At 51.2% G+C, this 19042-nt stretch overlaps 1 protein-coding gene across 1 annotated transcript in view; it reads right to left on the reverse strand.

The window, feature by feature from the left end:
• Nucleotides 1-19042, reverse strand: part of LOC119953090 (serine/threonine-protein kinase/endoribonuclease IRE1-like) — a 96861-nt gene that overhangs the window by 11316 nt on the left and 66503 nt on the right. The window contains 5 exon segments of the mRNA XM_038776926.1: nt 3348-3402; nt 3405-3434; nt 3437-3472; nt 8265-8412; nt 12687-12886. Of these exon segments, the coding sequence (XP_038632854.1) occupies nt 3348-3402; nt 3405-3434; nt 3437-3472; nt 8265-8412; nt 12687-12886 (469 nt within the window).

Genomic DNA, 19042 nt, shown 5'->3' on the forward strand with positions numbered 1-19042 from the left:
GAGGGTGAGGGCGAGGGGGACCTGGGAGGGTTAGGGCGAGTGGGACTGGAGGGTTTAGGGCGAGGGGGACTGGGAGGGTTTAGGGAGAGGGGGACTGGTCGGAGTTAGGGGAGGGGGACTGTGGGAGGGTTTAGGGCGTGGGGGACTGGGAGGGTTAGGCGAGGGGGCTGGTAGGGTTAGGGCTGTGGGGGAATGGGAGGGTTAGGGCGAGGGGACTGGGTGGGTATAGGGCGAGGGGGACTGGGAGGGTGAGGCAGTGATGAGGGGACTGGGAGGGTGTAGGGCGAGGGGACGGGGAGGGTTAGGGCGAGGGGGACTGGGGAGGGTTTAGGGCGTGGGGACTGGGAGGTTAGGGCGAGGGGGACTGGGGAGGGTTAGGGTGAGGGGGACGGGGAGGGTTAGGGTGAGGGGACTGGGGAGGGTTTAGGGTGAGGGGGACTGGGAGGGTTAGGGCGAGGGGGACTGGGAGGGTTAGGGGGAGGGGGACTGAGAGGATATGGGGGGAGGGGGACTGAGAGGATATGGGGGGAGGGGGACTGAGAGGATATGGGCGAGGGGGACTGGGAGGGTTAGGGCGAGGGGGACTGGGAGGGTTAGGGAGGAGGGGGGACTGGGAGGGTTAGGGAGGAGGGGGGACTGGGAGGGTTAGTGAGGAGGGGGGACTGGGAGGGTTAGGGAGGAGGGGGACTGGGAGGGTTAGGGCGAGGGGGACTGGGAGGGTTAGGGCGAGGGGGACTGGGAGGGTTAGGGGGAGGGGGACTGGGAGGGTTAGGGCGAGGGGGAGGGAGGGTTAGGGCGAGGGGGACTGGGAGGGTTAGGGCGAGGGGGACTGGGAGGGTTAGGGCGAGGGGGACTGGGAGGGTTAGGGGGGGGGGACTGGGAGGGTTAGGGGGAGGGGGACTGGGAGGGTTTAGGGCGAGGGGGACTGGGAGGGTTAGGGCGAGGGGCTGGGAGGGTTAGGGCGAGGGGGACTGGGAGGGTTCGGGCGAGGGGGACTGGGAGGGTTCGGGCGAGGGGGACTGGGAGGGTTCGGGCGAGGGGGACTGGGAGGGTTCGGGCGAGGGGGACTGGGAGGGTTCGGGCGAGGGGGACTGGGAGGGTTCGGGCGAGGGGGACTGGGAGGGTTAGGGCGAGGGGGACTGGGAGGGTTAGGGGGGAGGGGGACTTAGGGGGGAGGGGGACTTAGGGGGGGGACTTAGGGGGGAGGGGGACTTAGGGGGGAGGGGGACTGAGGGGATATGGGGGAGGGGGACTGGGAGGGTTACGGCGAGGGGGACTGGGAGGGTTAGGGCGAGGGGGATGGGAGGGTTAGGGCGAGGGGGACTGGGAGGGTTAGGGCGAGGGGGACTGGGAGGGTTAGGGCGAGGGGGACTGGAAGGTTAGGGCGTGGGGGACTGGGAGGGTTCGGGCGAGGGGACTGGGAGGGTTCGGGCGAGGGGGACTGGGAGGGTTCGGGGGGGAGGGGGACTTAGGGGGGAGGGGGACTAGGGGGGAGGGGGACTTAGGGGGGAGGGGGACGAGGGGATATGGGGGAGGGGGACTGGGAGGGTTAGGGCGAGGGGGACTGGGAGGGTTAGGGTGGGGGACTGGGAGGGTTAGGGCGAGGGGGACTGGGAGGGTTAGGGCGAGGGGGACTGGGAGGGTTAGGGAGGAGGGGGACTGGGAGGGTTAGGGCGAGGGGGGACTGGGAGGGTTAGGGCGAGGGGGACTGGGAGGGTTAGGGCGTGGGGGGACTGGGAGGGTTAGGGCGAGGGGGACTGGGAGGGTTAGGGTGAGGGGGACTGGGAGGGTTAGGGCGAGGGGGACTGGGAGGGTTAGGGTGAGGGGGACTGAGAGAATGGGGGAGGGGGACTGAGGATATGGGGGAGGGGTACTGAGAGGATATGGGCGAGGGGGACTGGGAGGGTTAGGGCGAGGGGGACTGGGAGGGTTAGGAGGAGGGGGTGGGGAGGGTTAGGGAGGAGGGGGGACTGGGAGGGTTAGTGAGGAGGGGGGGACTGGGAGGGTTAGGGAGGAGGGGGACTGGGAGGGTTAGGGCGAGGGGGACGGGAGGGTTCGGGCGAGGGGGACTGGGACGGTTAGGCGAGGGGGGACTGGGAGGGTTAGGGCGAGGGGGACTGGGAGGGTTAGGGGAGGGGGACTGGGAGGGTTAGGGCGAGGGGGACTGGGAGGGTTAGGGCGAGGGGGGGGAGGATATGGGGGGGGGGGACTGAGAGGTATGGGGAGGGGGACTGAGAGGATATGGGGGAGGGGGGACTGGGAGGGTTAGGGCGAGGGGGACTGGGAGGGTTAGGGCGAGGGGGACTGGGAGGGTTAGGGCGAGGGGGACTGAGAGGATTAGGGGGGAGGGGGACTGGGAGGGTTAGGGCGAGGGGGACTGGGAGGGTTAGGGCGAGGGGACTGGAGGTAGGTTAGGGCGAGGGGGACTGAGAGGATTAGGGGGGAGGGGGACTGGGAGGGTTAGGGCGAGGGGGACTGGGATATGGGGGGAGGGGGACTGGGAGGGTTAGGGGAGGGGGACTGGGAGGGTTAGGGGGAGGGGGACTGGGAGGGGGACTGGGAGGGTTAGGGGGAGGGGGACTGGGAGGGTTGGGGGGGGGGACTGAGAGGGTTCAGGCGAGGGGGACTGGAGGGTTAGGGGGAGGCGGACTGGGTTAGGAGGGAGGGAGACTGGGAGGGTTAGGGAGGGGGACTGGAGGGTTAGGGGGAGGCGGACTGGGAGGGTTCGGGCGAGGGGGACTGGGAGGGTTAGGGGGGGCGGACTGGGAGGGTTCGGGCGAGGGGGACTGGGAGGGTTAGGGGGGAGGGGGACTGGGAGGGTAGGGGGGGGGGGGACTGGGAGGATCGGGCGAGGGGGACTGGGAGGGTTCGGGCGAGGGGGACTGGGAAGGTTCGGGCGAGGGGGACTGGGAGGGTTCGGGCGAGGGGGTGGGAGGGTTAGGGCGAGGGGGACTGGGAGGGTTAATGCCGACTATGGGTGATTCCTGATTCCTTTTTGTCATTTGTTTATGTTAACATGTGGGCCAATGTTTGGGGGGGGGGGGGGGGTGGGATCATTGTTATTGATATGGGGATTGACATTACATTCATTACTGATTATAGTTTATGTTGGTGTAAATTTGGGAGAAAATGTGAAAAAGGAAAAGAATAAAACTATTTTTTTTAAAAAAGAAAAAAAGGGTAGGAAAAAAAGCACTCCATTAGGGAAGTATTAATCGTTCAAAATTAACTTCCTGTTTTTCTGAATCCACAGTATGAAGCATGTAGCAAAGAAAATGAGCAGCAGTTCCAGAAGACAATAAATAAGGGCCTGAATTGTGCGCTCATTGGATGAAAAATAGACAAACCTGGAAAAATGAAGCTGTTTCTCAAGACTCCAAAAGAAAGGATGTTTCAGCCACATTTTGCAGACGGGCGTTTCTGTGGGTCCATGTTATCATCTCTTGAATTAAATTGTGAGCAATAATATCCTCTAGAAAGAGAAAAGAAATGACTGATAAATCCACAAAGAAACAATCAAATTTCTTTGGAGCCGCATCGCTGGAGGAACAGACGGCTGTTTGGAGATGGAAGCAATCATTTGTCTATCAGGCATCGGACAACAACAAAAACTTATATTTATAGTACCTTTAATGTAATGAAACGTCCCAAGACACTTCACAGGAGCTTTAAATAAAACAAGCCACATTTAGAGATATCAGTTCAGATGACCCGCTAGGGAAAGGAGTTTGAACTGAGGACCAAAACAATGGCTTCAATCTTCCCAATATTTAATTGGAGGAAATTTCTGCTCATCCAGTACAAGATATCAAATAAGCAGTCAGGTAATTCTGCATCAGTGGAGGAGTTGGGAACGGTGGTGGTGAGGAAGAACTGGGCACCGGCAGCGTGAAAACTAGCACTGTGCCATTGGATGTTGTCACCAAGGGTTGAGAGAAGATTCCAAAAGATGACAAAAGTAAGAATTAGGAGAGGGTCCAGAATGTCAGTGAGGCAGCAGGAAGAGAAGCGATTGCAATTTGTTACAATTTGAGAGAAAAGAACAGAACCATGCAACAGATTCCTGCTCCAAAGGTAACAGGAAGGATTTGAGACCCAGAGCTGCTTATCAAAGTCTAATCTATCAACACTGGACCAGAAGAGTTTAAAATAAGGTCCAGATGTCTAAAGGGCAGAGGGGGTTGAATCGCACAATGCTGAAGTGCAAGATGCCCACTCTGACCCAGATCATCTTGACCACACAATGTCTTTTTAAAAATAAATTTACAGTACCCAATTTTTTTTTCCAATTAAGGGGCAATTTAGCGTGGCCAATCCACCTAACCTGCACATCTTTGGGTTGTGGGGGTGAAACCCACGCAGACACCGGGAGAATGTGCAAACTCCACACGGACAGTGACCCAAAGCCGGGATTCGAACCCAGGTCCTCAGCGCCGCAGTCCCAGTACTAACCACTGCGCCACATGCCACCCACCCACAAAAGGGCAGTGGTAATGATTTGGAGTAAAGCATTACACGGACCAGTTTATAAAGAACTTAAAGAACACAAGCAAGTCAGTTGGATTGAACAGCACCACCAGTTTATAAATCCTCCAAAATACAGCGCCTGCACAGGAACAGATATAGGCAGTTAGCCCCTCGAGCCTGCTCCGCACAACCCAATGAGATCATTGCTGACCTGCAACCTAACCCTATATCCATTACTACCTTTGATTAACAAAAATCTATTGGTCTCAGATTTAAAATTATTTGATGTGGCGCTGGACTGGGGTGGGCTCAGTAAGATGTCTTACAATACTAGGCTAAAGTCAACAGGTTTGTTTTCAATCACTAGCTTTCACCTGAGGAAGGAGCTGTGCTCCAAAAGCTAGTGATTCAAAACAAACCTGTTGGACTTTAACCTGGTGTTGTAAGACTTCTTAAAATTATTTGATTAGAGTATGAATTGCTGCCTGCAGGTGAAATGCAAACTTATACCATCCTTTGTAGGTAGAAACATTTCCTAATTATAGGCAAGGTAAAGTTGAAATAGTCCCAGATAATCATAGGCTGCTTCCCCCTTTAAGGGGGAGAGCTGACTGGTGGCGATTTAACCCGAGGATTGCCCGCCACACCTCAGGCAAGGTGCAAGGTAAAGGACAGGGTGGCATGAATCACCTCAGCCGGTATGGGTCTAATTATACTTCTGAAGGGTCTGGCTCTAACTTTAGATTATACCTCTAGTAATAGACCTCAACCAGGAGAAACAGTTTCTACCTGTTCCCCCTTAATATCTTGTAACCCAAGGTTAAATCACCCATATCATTCAAAATTCCAAGGAATTCAAACCTTGTTTGGGTAATCTTTTCTCAGAATTTAAGCCTTGGAGTCCAGGTACCATTCTGCTAAATCTACACTGCACTCCATCCAAGGTCAATAAACTCCATCCTCTACTGGGATGCCAGGACAGCTCTCGGTATCCCAAGTGTGGTCTAACCAGAGCTCTGCACAGCTGAAGCATGACCTGTGTTATAATCTTCGAGATATGAAGGGCAAGTCCTCGTGATTATTTTCTGTACCTGTTCATGACATTTTAAAATCATCTACCTAAACCTCCAGGTCTCTTTGGCCCCTCACTGTTTCTAGATTCTTGTCTTTCAGAAAGTGTTCCTTTCTATTTTCTTTAGCTCCAAAGTGGATGGCCTCATGTTTGTTTACGTTGCAATCTATTTGCCTATTCACAATCTAATAATATCGCTTTGGAAATTTGTGCTCCTATCTACATTGCCAATTATCTTTGTGCCATTGTCTAAGACTCTGCCTCCTGACCCTCAGCCAATATCCAAACCATTGCAATAAACGTCAACATTAACTGACTGCACCTTCCAGGGAACTTTATAAAATGTCTTCTGGAAGTCAATATAAATAACATCGCGACACGCTCCTCGTGTCCGCCGCCCTCGGCCTTCTTTTCCTGGCTTTTTCTGCCCTCATTCTCTTTTCTGCCCATTTGCTGTTTCAGGGGCATTTCCTTGGGTGTTGGATGGTTTCGAGTGAGGGTGGGGGGAGGTTTGGTCGACCTAACAGTAAATTGTTTGGGTAAAAAAAACTAATTTGAGGTCTCCAAGGAGACTTTCATGTGAGTGCTCAGCACTTCCCACCACCGGAAGACTCGATAGATTCAATAAATAATAATAATAATAATAATAATAATAATAATAATAATAATAATAATCGCTTATTGTCACGAGTAGGCTTCAATGAAGTTACTGTGAAAAGCCCCTAGTCGCAACATTCCGTCGCCTGTTCGGGGCGGCCAGTACGGGAATTGAACCCGCACTGCTGCCTTGTTCTGCTTTACAAGCCAGCTGTTTAGCCCAGTGTGCTAAACCACTTGATAAGCAAGGGGGTGAAAATCTATTGTGGACAAGCAGGATGGAGTTGAGGTGACAATCCAGTCAGCCATGACCTTGTGAAATGGTGGAGCAGTTTCAAGGGCTGAGTGGCCTACTCCTTCGCCTAGGGTGGCACGGCAGCACAATGGTTAGCACTGTTGCTTCAAAGCGCCAGGGACCTGGGTTAGATTCCCGACTTGGGTCACTGTGCGGAGTCTGCATGTTCTCCCCATGTCTGCGTGGGTTTCCTCCAAGTGCTCCAGTTTCCTCCGACAAGTCCCGAAAGGTAGGTGAATTGGACATTCTGAATTCTCCCTCCAGGTACTCGAATAGACGCCGGAATGTGGCGACTGGGGCATTTTCACAGTAACCTCATTGCAGTCTAATGTAAGCCTACTTGTGACTAGTAAAAAGATTATATTATTATTAGTTCATACGATCAGCTGTTTTCTCAGTCTGACAAGCCCATCTAATATCTGGGCTCATGATGTCTGTTGCCTGATTTTCCCTGTCACCCAAAAGGGTGTGTATGATCTCTGCTCACAGATTGGCACAATTACTTGCACAAAGCACCATTCAATAAACTCATGGAGTGGCGTACTGGAACTGCAATGTACCACATAACTTCTAAAACACTGCTGGCAAGACTGCCAATTTAAATTATTCTTTAACTCTACACAAAGCAAATCAAAGCTTAGGGTCACATGAGGTTTACAGCACAGAAACGGCCCTTTGGCTCACTGTTTCTGTGCCAGTTAAAAACAATCACCTAACTATTCGAATCCAATTTCCCAGCACTTAGCCCATAGCCTTGTTTGCCTTGGCATCGCAAGTGCACATCTAAATGCCATGAGGGTCTCTGTACCTCCACCCTTTCAGGCAGCGAATTCCAAACTCCCTCCGCCCTCTGGGTAAAGAAAAATGTTTTAACCTCCTGCCCTTTACCTTAAATCTATGCCCCCTGGTCATTGATCCATCTACCAAGGAGAAACATTTCTTCTTGTCTACTCTCTCTGTGCCCCTCATAATTTTATCATTTCTCATCTAAGTAGTTTCATCAGGTCTCAGATGTAGTCAGCAATGTTGAAAATACACAGGGACAAAGGATTAATTCATCCCCAACAGCATCCCAAAAATCCCTGGGAAATTCAATCAGGTGGAAGACCAGAGAAACGTCACACTGGTGGAGGTAACAATCTGTTAGCAGCTTCCCCGCCAATCAAACAGAAACGGCCTGTGATTACAGTAGTAGCAAGCAGTGGGAAGGTGAATGGCAACATTCAGTCCGAGGCCCAAGCCAGAGGAGGAGGAATGAGAGGGGCTGCAAGGCTGGGTGGGGGTTGAAACTTTTTTCCGCAAACAGCAATTGATGCTGCATTGATCATTATATCTAAATCTGAGATTTAGATCTGAGATGCAATGAAACAAATGGAGTAACTGTGTGGTTAAAGTCTTCGAGCTGTGCACATGCGTCATGAAAATGCAGCAGCTCTGACCTCACCAGTCCACAGAAGGGGAGTTAGTGTGTTAGCAACATGTGTGATGTATTGGTCAGTTAATACTAAAAACCTTTTCTGCTAACTTCGCATGTTGTCTTGTACAAATGTCTAGGAAAATAACTTTTCCCTGGTGTTGTGGCTTTAAGTTTAATGGAGGGGGAAGATTATGGAGAATATTGTTGAATTCTTCTAATTCTGCTTGGGGCCAAATACCTCATATGTGAACACGAACACCTGTGGAATGTTACTACGTGACTGCACCACCTAATAAACGCAGCTAATGAGACTAAAAAAGGACCCCCTGAAAACCAAAACGCCCTCGAGAAAATCTCAAGAACAGCTCTGAAGAAAAAAAATATTATTGTGACCCCATGTACTCAGTAACACTTACCATGCACGTCAGGCTTTAAATGCTGAAGATTTGAGAAGCCCAATAGAATATTGGCTTGTCGCTGCAAGGCCTTTCCAAATGGGTGACTACCCTTGGAGATCACGTAATAGAACAAACAGCCCGCAGAGAAAATATCCACCGCACATGTCTGGAGACAAAGATTTAATTGTATTATGGAAAACAAAGCAGATTCAATTCCTCTTAGTGAAAAACAAATCTCATATCATGTTTGGAGAACTTAAAATGATTTTCCGTTCAATGTCAGTGATAAGTTAATGTTCTCCAGTGCTGGAAACAAGTTTCCTTGTTGATACTGTAGTCTGCACCAGGAAGATTCTGTACAATTCAGCTGAATGCAACCTTGGCGGAAAACAGATAGCCAAAAAAAAAATTAATCGCACATTCTGAAAATCTGGGGAAAAACCTGAAAAAAACCTGGAAATACACAGCTGGCGAGCCAGCCAGTACCTTAAGAAAAGGGTTAATTTTGAGCAGTACATTTCCAAGGCACTTGAAGATATTTTTAAACCTAATTTCTGTTGGTGACTATGTGTTCAGAGAATGGACAAGAAACCCATTTCCACTTGCAACCAAATGAGAACTCTGCACGCCTAGTTAGCTGCAGAGTAAGCTCCCTCTATAGCGTCTCAACAGCACCACCTTCAGAAAATCATGCGCCATTGCATCCATTTCCCTTTTCACTTCTCCCAACCACACAACTCTGTTGAATCAGCAGACATAAAGTGCTCCCATGGTTTAGCTGCAGAGTAAGCTCCCTCTATAGCGTCTCAACAGCACCACCTTCAGAAAATCATGCGCCATTGCATCCATTTCCCTTTTCACTTCTCCAACCACACAACTCTGTTGAATCAGCAGACATAAAGCGCTCCCATGGTTTAGCATATCGCTGACCTTTGAGCAGAAATTGCCTTGAAATGACGAGATTATCCAGTCTCTGACTGAAAGGTCTGAAAGTAGATAAATCACCTGGACCGGATGGACTACCCCCAGGGTTCTAAAAGAGATAGCGGAGGAGATTGTGGAGACATTGGTGGTGATCTTTCAGGAATCACAGGAGGCAGGAAAGGTGCGGAGGGCTGGAAAGTGGATAATTTAACACCACTGTTTAAGAAGGGAGGGAGGCAGAAGACGGGAAATTATAGGCCAGTTAGCCTTCAGTCATTGGTAAGATTTTAGAGTCCATTATTAAAGATGAGATCGCGGAGTGCTTGGAAGTGCATGATAAAATAGGACTGAGTCAGCACGGCTTCGTCAAGGGGAGGTCATGTCTGACAAATCTGTCAGAGTTCTTTGAGGAAGTAACAAGGAAGTTAGACAAAGGAGAACCAGTGGATGTGATTTATTTAGATTTCCAGAAGGCCTTTGACAAGGTGCCGCATAGGAGACTGTTAAATAAGTTAAGAGCCCATGGTGTTAAGGGTAGGATCCTGGCATAGTTAGAGGATTGGCTGACTGGCAGTGGGGAATGGGGATAAAAGGTTTTTTTTCAAGATGGCAGCCAATGATTGGTGGCATGCCTCAGGGGTCGGTGCTGGGACAACAACTTTTCACAATATACATTAATGATCTGGAAGAAGAAAATGAAGGCACTGTTGCTAAGTTTACAGATAATACAAAGATCTGTAGCGGGAAAGGTAGTATTGAGGAAGCAAGGGGGCTGCAGAAGGATTTGGACAGGCTAGGAGAGTGGGCAAAGAAGTGGCAGATGGAATACAATGTGGGAAAGTGTGAGGTTATGCACTTTGAAAGGCAAAATGGAGGCATGGACTATTTTCTAAATGGGGAGATGAATGAAATGAAAATTAAATAAAAATCGCTTATTGTCACAAGTAGGCTTCAAATGAAGTTACTGTGAAAAGCCCCTAGTCGCCATATTCCGGCGCCTGTTCGGGGATGATTAGGAAATCAGAAGCACAAAGGGACACGGGAGACCTTGTTCACGATTCTCTTCAGGTTAACGTGCAGGTTCTGTCAGCAGTTAAGAAGGCAAATGCAATGTTAGCATTCATGTCATGAGGGCTAGAATAAAAGACCAGGGATGAATTTCGGAGGCTACATAAGGCTCTGGTCAGACCCCATTTGGAGTATTGTGAGCAGTTTTGGACCCCGTATCCAAGGAAGGATATGCTGGCCTTGGAAAGCGTCCAGAGGTGGTTCACAATAATGATCCCTGGAATGAAGAGTTTGTCGTATGAGGAACGGTTGAGAACTCTGGGTCTGTACATGTTGGGAGTTCAGAAGGATGAGGAGGGATCTTATTGACACTTACAGGATACTGAGAGGCTGGGATAGAATGGACGTGGAGAGGATGATTCCACTTGTAGGAAAAACTAGAAGCAGAAGACACAATCTCAGACTAAAGGGACAATCCTTTAAAACAGAGAAGAGGAGGAATTTCCTCAGACCGAGGGTGGTGAATCTGTGGAACTCTTTGCTGCAGAAGGGGGTGGAGGTCAAATCACTGAGTGTTTTTAAGACAGAGATAGATAGGTTCTTGATTAATAAGGGGATCAGGGATTATGGGGAGAAGGCAGGAGAATCGGGATGAGAAAAATATCAGCCATGATTGAAAGGTGGAGCAGACCCGTTGGGCCGAGTGGCCTAATTCTGCTCCTATGTCTTGTGGATCCATGAAGAAAGCAGCCAAGCTGCACTGTAAGCTCAAGAACACAAGGTTAAGGGTTAAGGTTAAGGGGGGGTTGTTGGGTTATGGGTATAGGGTGGATACGTGGGTTTGAGTAGGGTGATCATTGCTCAGCACAACATCGAGGGCCGAAGGGCCTGTTCTGTGCTATACTGTTCTGTGTAACAGTTTAGCGAGTGGGTCCTTTGCATTGCAAATCCCTTCAGCTTGCAGTACAGCTGCTGAGTGAGGGAGGGCTGGAATTTGTGCAGAGTTGCGAATGCATACACAATGTTGAAACCGAGACACTCCAGACATTCATTGTATTGCCTTCCCAGGCTTGTCAGTGGTTCCCTTGATATTCAGGTCCCAGGACTGGAATTCTATTTGCAGTGAGGGACAGAGATGGACAATATGACAAACTGTCTAACAGCAAAGATTGATTAGCCACAGATCAGTATTCATGGATCAATATCCTGTCAGCACTGGAACACAACTGGGACAAGCTGGCAGAAAGGATGGCCTGAACTCTTTTTTTTGTTTTAAAAATGGCTCAATTCGTAACAGGAAAACAGCAAGGCCGGAATTCTGGAAGAATAAGATCAGACAGGTTGAATGTACTGTCCCCATATAAACCAACCTTGTGAGCTCCACTTGTAAAGTTAAACAATGACAATCGGGTGAACTCTTCAATCTGCTTAATTTTAAAAAAATATAAATTTAGAGTATCCATTTTTTTTTTCAATTAAGGGGCAATTTAGTGTGGCCAATCCACCTAACCTGCACATCTTTGGGTTGTGGGGGCGAAACCCACACGGGAGAATGTACAAACTCCACACAGACAGTGACCCAGGGCGGGATTCGAACCAGAGTCCTCAGCACCAAAATCCCAGTGCTAACCACTGCGCCACGTGCCACCCTTCAATCTCTTTAATGATTGGCGATTTGGCCATCACATCTCACTGACCAGGATGTAAAGAAAGCTTTAGTAGCCAAGGCACAACGTAAGAATTGAAATGACAGAGTTGATGGCACGTCGTTTCTCAACCTGTAGTTTTTCCACAGGAGACACCAATTTGGACGATTCCTGTTCAATGCTCCAAATTGGTGGAATTCTTCCCCATCTTCTTTAGATTATGGGAACTGGAAGTTATCAGTTGCCTATGTTAAATTAGTTACCGCCTGGTGACAACCCCAATCACTAAGTCACCGGATTTCTGGGCGGCACAGTAACACAATGGTTAGCACTGCTACCCCACGCCGCCAAGGACCCAGGTTCAATCCCAGCCCAGGTCACTGTCCATGTGGAGTTTGCACATTCTCCCCGTGTCTGCATGGGTCTCATCCCCACAACCCAAAGATGTGCAGGCTGGTGGATTACCATAGAATCTACAGTGCAGGAGGCCATTCGGCCCATCGAGTCTGCACCGACCCTTGGAAAGCACACCCTAGCTAAGCCCATGCCTCCACCCTATCCCTGTAATCCAGTAACCCGACCCAACCTTTTTGGACACCAAGGCCAATTTATCACAGCCAATCCACCTAACCTGCACATCTTTGGACTGTGGGAGGAAACTGGAGCACCCGGAGGAAACCCATGCAGACACGGGGAGAACGTGAGACTCCACACAGACAGTGATCCAAGTGGGGAATCGAACCCAGGTCCCTGGCGCCGTGAAGCAACCACTATGCTACCGGTTCGCTAGATTGGCCACGTTAAATTGCCCCTTAATTGGAAGAGAGAATTGGGTACTTTAAATTTAGTTTTATAAACTCACCGGATTAGCCTTGCAATCCTCATTCAGCACCTCTGGTGCAATCCAACCTTCTGTGCCAGGCACCCCAGACCTGCGGCTGAAGCTGTGTCTGCCCACTGCCAACTTCTTACAGAGACCAAAGTCAGAGATCATGGCTTTCACTCTCCCATGGGCATTGGGCATCGAGATTAATATGTTGTGCGGCTTCAAATCTCTGTGAACTGATGAAAATTTGTACACTTTAGAAAAATGATAACAGAAAGCTAAGTAAGAGGGATCAGAAGGCTGCTCCGCTAACCTTTCTGAAAGACATTGTACAGTCAAGTTGTCGAAGGATACAATCATTATGTTGGAGGACAAGTAGTCCAGAAAACTTTACAAATGCCACCATGATAGTTTGAGAATTTTATTCAAGTTTAAATACTAGAAATTCTAAAAATAACCTTGGCAAAAAGTTACCATTAAGTGGCCAGATTGTTGTGAAAAACCAATTGATTCACTCATGTCCTGTAGGGAAAAGAACCTGTTACCTTTGACCGATCAGGCCTATATGCCAATCCCTAATCCAGTCCAGACCAGGTTCACCAGGTCGATCCCGGGTATTGAAGGATTTTCTTATGAGGAGAGTTTGAGTAGGTTGGAGTTTAGAAGAACGAGAGGCGGCCTTGTTAAGACATATAGACTTCACAGGGGTCTTGACAGGGTAGATGCAGAGAGGTTATTTCCCCTTGTGGGAGAGCCTAGGACTAAGGGCCATAATCTGAGTAAGGGGTCACCCAGTCAAGACAGAAATAAGGAAGAATTTCTTCTCTGAGGTTAGTGAATATGTGGAATTCTTGGCCGCAGAGTGCTGTAGAGCCTAGGTTAAGCATACTCAAGGTTGATGTAAGAAAAGATTTTTAATCAGTAAGGGGATCCAGAGTTATGGATAAGGCATGAAAGTGGAGTTGGAGATTATCACATCAGATCAGTCATGATCTCAATGAATAGCAGAGTGGGTGATTGGCTGAATGGCCTAATTCTGCTCCTATGTCTCATGTGGTTGACTCTTAGGCTGCCCTTGAAGTCAGTCATATCAAATTACAATTGTCCAACTGGCCTTTGTTCTACAGAATAGCAACTGTTCAATAGTTTCATTACCTGCTACAGTGCCATTGACACGTAAACTCAACTTTTGCTTGGATTGCTTGTCCAATCATAACTACTAGACTAGTGAATCTAGTTATAATTAACAGTTTTAATACTGTACTTGACATTACATGTCACTGTTCACTTGTAGAAAGGTTAGGCAAACATATCTGAATCAACACATCAACATTTCCATTACTGAAAAACCCAAGTGTTTCTCCTGGAAGTGGATGATTGAGTTAAAGCTCGGTATGGTCTGAATCTTTCACAACAGAAGGCCCCAAGTTTGATGCCTGGTTTCTGCCCAATCTGCTCCCATCAGATTGGGTGGGTAGGAATGGAGAAAGATCAAATACAGACAGGGTTCCAGCTCCTGACCATGGCCAGGTAACAAACGAGCTGCACCTGAGAAAGGGTTACCACCTACAGTTATGAGCAAATATTGGTATCTTTGGAAGAAAATAATAATTGGTTAAACCACACTTGGAACATTTCACAAGGTTTTATCTCCACATTTAAAAAGAGATGTAAGAGACTTCCGGTGTGCATCATGAAGTGAGTGAGCACACACAGGCAGCTCCTGCCTAAGGTTGCAGAAAAGAGCTCTTTTTTGGGCAGCACGGGTTGGAATTTCGATGAAAAGGCGTGGGTGAATGTTCAAGGAGTATTTTCCCCCAGGAATAGGATGTTTCTTGGTTATCAGACCCTCAGAAACAGTGCAAGATTTGTCTGAACAGTAACAAACAAAAGCCTCTGCAAGCATGCTAGCGGGGGAAGGGCCAGCTTATAGGTCTCAAGCTGACCTGAGGGCCTTTATGAAAGCTGAATTCTAGCAGCAGAGGGAAGAACTGTGAAAAGATCTCACCAAGGCCATTGAAGAAGCGGAGACGGACTTCCGGTAGCGGTGATGCGGAGCTAAGCCGCACGTTCAGTGGCTCCCACTATTTTCGGACTTTGGGGCTCTTTTAAGGTCTCGTAGTGGTGCTGTTTGGAATTTTCCCCGTGTGGGAACACTCCTTCTCAGATTCTCCACCGGTGGATGACCTGGACTAGGAGTGGAGCGGTCAGAAAACCAGCTTTGCAGGTGCGGCCGCACCGCAGCTCCCGCTACTTAAGGACTTTTGGGCCGATTTGAGGGCCCCAAACGGCGCTGTCTCGACGTATCCCGGTGGGGGAAAGTGTCTAGAGGAGCATTCCCCATAATTTATGGTGCTCACCCGGGGTGGGGCAAAGGAAAAGGCTGCAGCAGCTCCACAAGAAAAGCGGGGAAGAAGGACAAAATGGCGGCCGGCGGAACACCTGAGGACTGGTGGAAGTGGGCGCAGGAGCAGCAAGCTGCTCTTCTGCGCTGTTTTGCGGAGCTGAAGGCTGAGTTGCTGGACTCACTGAATGCGACTACCAACAAGCTGCTTGGAGCTCAGGCGGCCCAGGAGGTGTTTATCCGGGAGTTGCAGCAGCAGGCCGCTGAGCGGGAGGAGGAGGCCGTGGTCCTCGTGGGGAAAGTGGAGTTGCACGAGGCACTTCACAAAAAGTGGCAAGACCGCTTGGAGGAGCTGGACGTTCGCACGAGGCGAAAGAATTTGAGGATCCTGGGCCTGGCGGAGGGGCTGGAGGGGTCGGATCTCCCGTGGTACGTGACCACGATGTTGAGCTCGTTGATGGGAGCGAGGTCCTTCCATTTGCCCCTGGAGCTTGAGGGAGCTCACAGAGTGCTGGCCAGGAGGCCTAAGGCAAATGAACCCCCGCGGGTGCTGGTGCGTTCCATCGATTTAGTGACCGGGAGTGTGTGCTGCGCTGGGCCAAGAAAGAGAGGAGCAGCAAGTGGGAGAATTCGGTAGTACGAATCTACCAGGACTGGAGTGCGGAGGTGGCAAAGCGGAGGGCCGGGTTCAACCGGACAAGGCGGTGCTGCATGCCAAGCAGGTCAGATTTGGAATGCTGCAGCCTGCGCGTCTGTGGGTGACATATAAGGACCGGCACCACCACTTCGAGTCCCCGGAGGAGGTGGGCCTTTGTACAGGCGGAGAAACTGGACTCGAACTAGGCTCTGGGGACACAGTATGGCCGTTGCTGTTTTCGCTGTTGCTGTTCTTCAATTTTGACACGTGTTTTTTTTGCTGCTTTTCTTTTTGCTCTGTTTCCGGGTGGGTTTGTCTGTTGGGTATGGGTGTGGGGTATGTGGGGAACGTGGGGGTATGTGTTTTATGTTCTCTTCTGTACGGGGCCGGGGGTTGGGGTGAAACTGGATTTTGAGGAGCTGTGTCGGAAGGGTGGGGTGTGGCAGTGTGAAAGCGCGGGCTTTCCTCTGGTTGTCTGTGCTGCGGGGCAGGGGGGGCGGAGCTGGAGGTGGGGTCGTGGCCTCTACTGGTTTTCTTTCCCGCGCTGAAGCGGTGCCAAGGAGGTGTGGCAAGAGGGGATGACCCCATGCCGGGAGGAGATGGGTTTTGGCAGGAGCTGCCGGGTCAGCAGAAGTCAGCTGACTCACGGAAGTACCATGGAGGGTGCGTCGCGGCTAGGTGGGGTCCTAGCCTGGGGGGGGGGGGGGAGATACCGGGTTGCTGCTGGAATGGCCAGGAAGGAGCTGGCGTGGGCCAGGGGGTAGGGGAGAGGCGTTATCGCCATGGGGAACGGGTCAGGCGGGGCGAGCTGGCCTGGGGCGAGCAGTCGATAAGCTATGGCTAGCCGGCGGGGGAGAGGGGCAGGTTGCCCTCTGATTCGGCTGATTACCTGGAACGTGAGGGGGCTGAATGGGCCGGTTAATAGAACTAGGGTATTTTCTCATCTGAAGGGGCTGAAGGCGGACGTGGCTATGCTCCAGGAGACCCACTTGAAGGTGGCGGACCAGGTTGTCTGAGGAAGGGGTGGGTGGGGCAGGTTTTCACTCAGGATTGGACGCGAAGAACCGGGGGGTGGCGATCCTGGTGGGGAAGAGGGTGGCGTTGAGGCGCTGAGGTGGTGTCGGACAAGGAGGGCAGATATATTATGGTGAAGGGTAGGCTGCAGGGAGAGAAGGTGGTGCTGGTTAATGTATATGCCCCGAATTGGGATGATGCCGGCTTCATGAGGCACTTGTTGGGCCGCATTCCGGACCTGGAGGCAGGGGGCCTGATCATGGGGGGAGACTTTAACACAGTGCTGGATCCCCACTGGACCGGTCCAGTTCAAGGACGGGTAGGAGACCAGCGGCGGCCAGAGTGCTGAGGGGGTTTATGGACCAGATGGGAGGGTGGATCCCTGGAGGTTTGGGAGGCCGGAGCGCGGGAGTATTCCTTTTTCTCCATGTCCATAGGGTCTATTCCCGAATAGATTTTTTCATCCTGAGCAGGGGATTGATCCCGAAGGTGCAGGATGCCGAGTATTCGGCCATAGCGATCTCAGACCATGCTCCGCACTGGGTTGATCTGGAGATGGGGAGGCACGGGACCGGCGCCCGCTCTGGCGCCTGGATGTGGGGCTGCTGGCTGATGAGGAGGTGTGTAGGAGGGTCCGGGGAAGTATTGAGGGGTATCTTCATACCAATGATACGGGGGAGGTCCAGGTGGGGATGGTCTGGGAGGCTCTGAAAGCAGTGATCCGGGGAGAGCTGATCTCCATCCGGGCCCATAGGGAAAGGAGGGAGAGAGGGAGAGGGAGAGACTGGTGGGGAGCTCCTGGATGTGGACAGGAGATACGCGGAGGCACCGGAGGAGGGGTTGCTGAGGGAACGGCGCAGTTTGCAGGCCAAATTTGACTTGTTGACCACCAGAAAGGCGGAGACACAGTGGAGGAGGTCGCAGGGCACGGTATACGAGTATGGGGAGAAGGCGAGCAGGATGTTGGCGCATCAGCTCCGCAGGCGAGATGCGGCTAGGGAAATTGGTGGAGTGACGGATAGGGTGGGAATGTAGTGCGGAAGGGGACAGAAGTAAATGGGGTCTTTAGGGACTTCTACGAGGAACTGTACCGGTCAGAACCTCCGATGGGGAGAGGGGGGATGGAGAGCTTCATGAACAGGCTACGGTTCCCAAGGGTTCAAGAGGAGCTGGTAGAGGGGCTGGGGGCGCCGATAGAGTTGGAGGAGCTAGTCAGGGGGATTGGACAAATGCAGTCAGGTAAGGCTCGGGGCCGGACGGGTTCCCGGTGGAATTTTATAAAAAGTATGGGATCTGGTGGGCCCCTGCTGGTGCGAGCTTTCAATGAGGCATGGGAGGGGGGCTTTGCCCCCGACGGTGTCGCGGGCACTGATCTCTCTGATCCTAAAGCGGGATAAGGACCCCTTGCAGTGTGGATCATACAGGCCTATCTCGCTCCTCAATGTGACGCTAAGTTGCTGGCGAAGATCCTGGCCACCAGGATAGAGGACTGTGTGCCAGGGGTGATACACGAGGATCAGACAGGATTTGTCAAGGGACGGCAGCTCAACACGAATGTGCGGAGACTGCTAAATGTTATTATGATGCCGGCAGTGGAGGGAGGCGGAGATAGTGGTGGTGCTGGATGCGGAGAAAGCGTTTCATAGTTGAGTGGGGGTACCTGTGGGAGGTGCTGGAGCGGTTCGGATTCATCAAATGGGTGAGGCTGCTCTACGCGGCTCCGATGGCGAGTGTAGTTACAAATGGGAGATCGGAGTACTTTAGGCTCTACCGTGGGACCAGGCAGGGGTGCCCCCTGTCCCCCTTGCTCTTTGCACTGGCCAGTGAACCTTTGGCTATGGCGTTGAGGAGTCAGGGAGATGGAGGGGTCTGGTGCGGGTGGGGAGGAACATAGTGTATCGCTGTATGCGGACGACCTGCTGTGTGTATGTGGCGGATCCAGAAGGGGAATGCCGGGGGTGATGGAGCTGTTAGCGGAATTTGGGGCTTCTCGGGCTACAAGTTAAATTTAGGCAGAGTGAGGTATTGTAGTACACCCGGGTAATCAGGAGGAGGGAATTAGGAGACTCCCATTAAGAGGGCAGTGAAGAGTTTCAGATACCTGGGGTGCAGGTGGCCAGGAGTTGGGGGACTGTCCATAAGCTTAATTTTAACAGCTGGTGGAGGCAGATGGAAGAGGAATTTAAAAGGTGGGACATGGTGCCGCTATCGTTGGCGGGTAGAGTGCAGTCCGTCAAAATGACGGTTCTCCCGAGGTTCTTGTTCCTTTTTCAGTGTTTGCCCATCTTTATCCCTAGGGCCTTTTTTAGAAGGGTTACGAGCAGCATCATGAGCTTTGTTTGGGCGCATGGGACCCCGAGGTGAAGAGGTCTTCTTGGAGCGGGTAGAGATGGGGGG

The sequence above is a fragment of the Scyliorhinus canicula genome, chromosome 18 (assembly GCF_902713615.1).
Source record: "Scyliorhinus canicula chromosome 18, sScyCan1.1, whole genome shotgun sequence".
Lineage (NCBI taxonomy): Eukaryota > Metazoa > Chordata > Chondrichthyes > Carcharhiniformes > Scyliorhinidae > Scyliorhinus > Scyliorhinus canicula.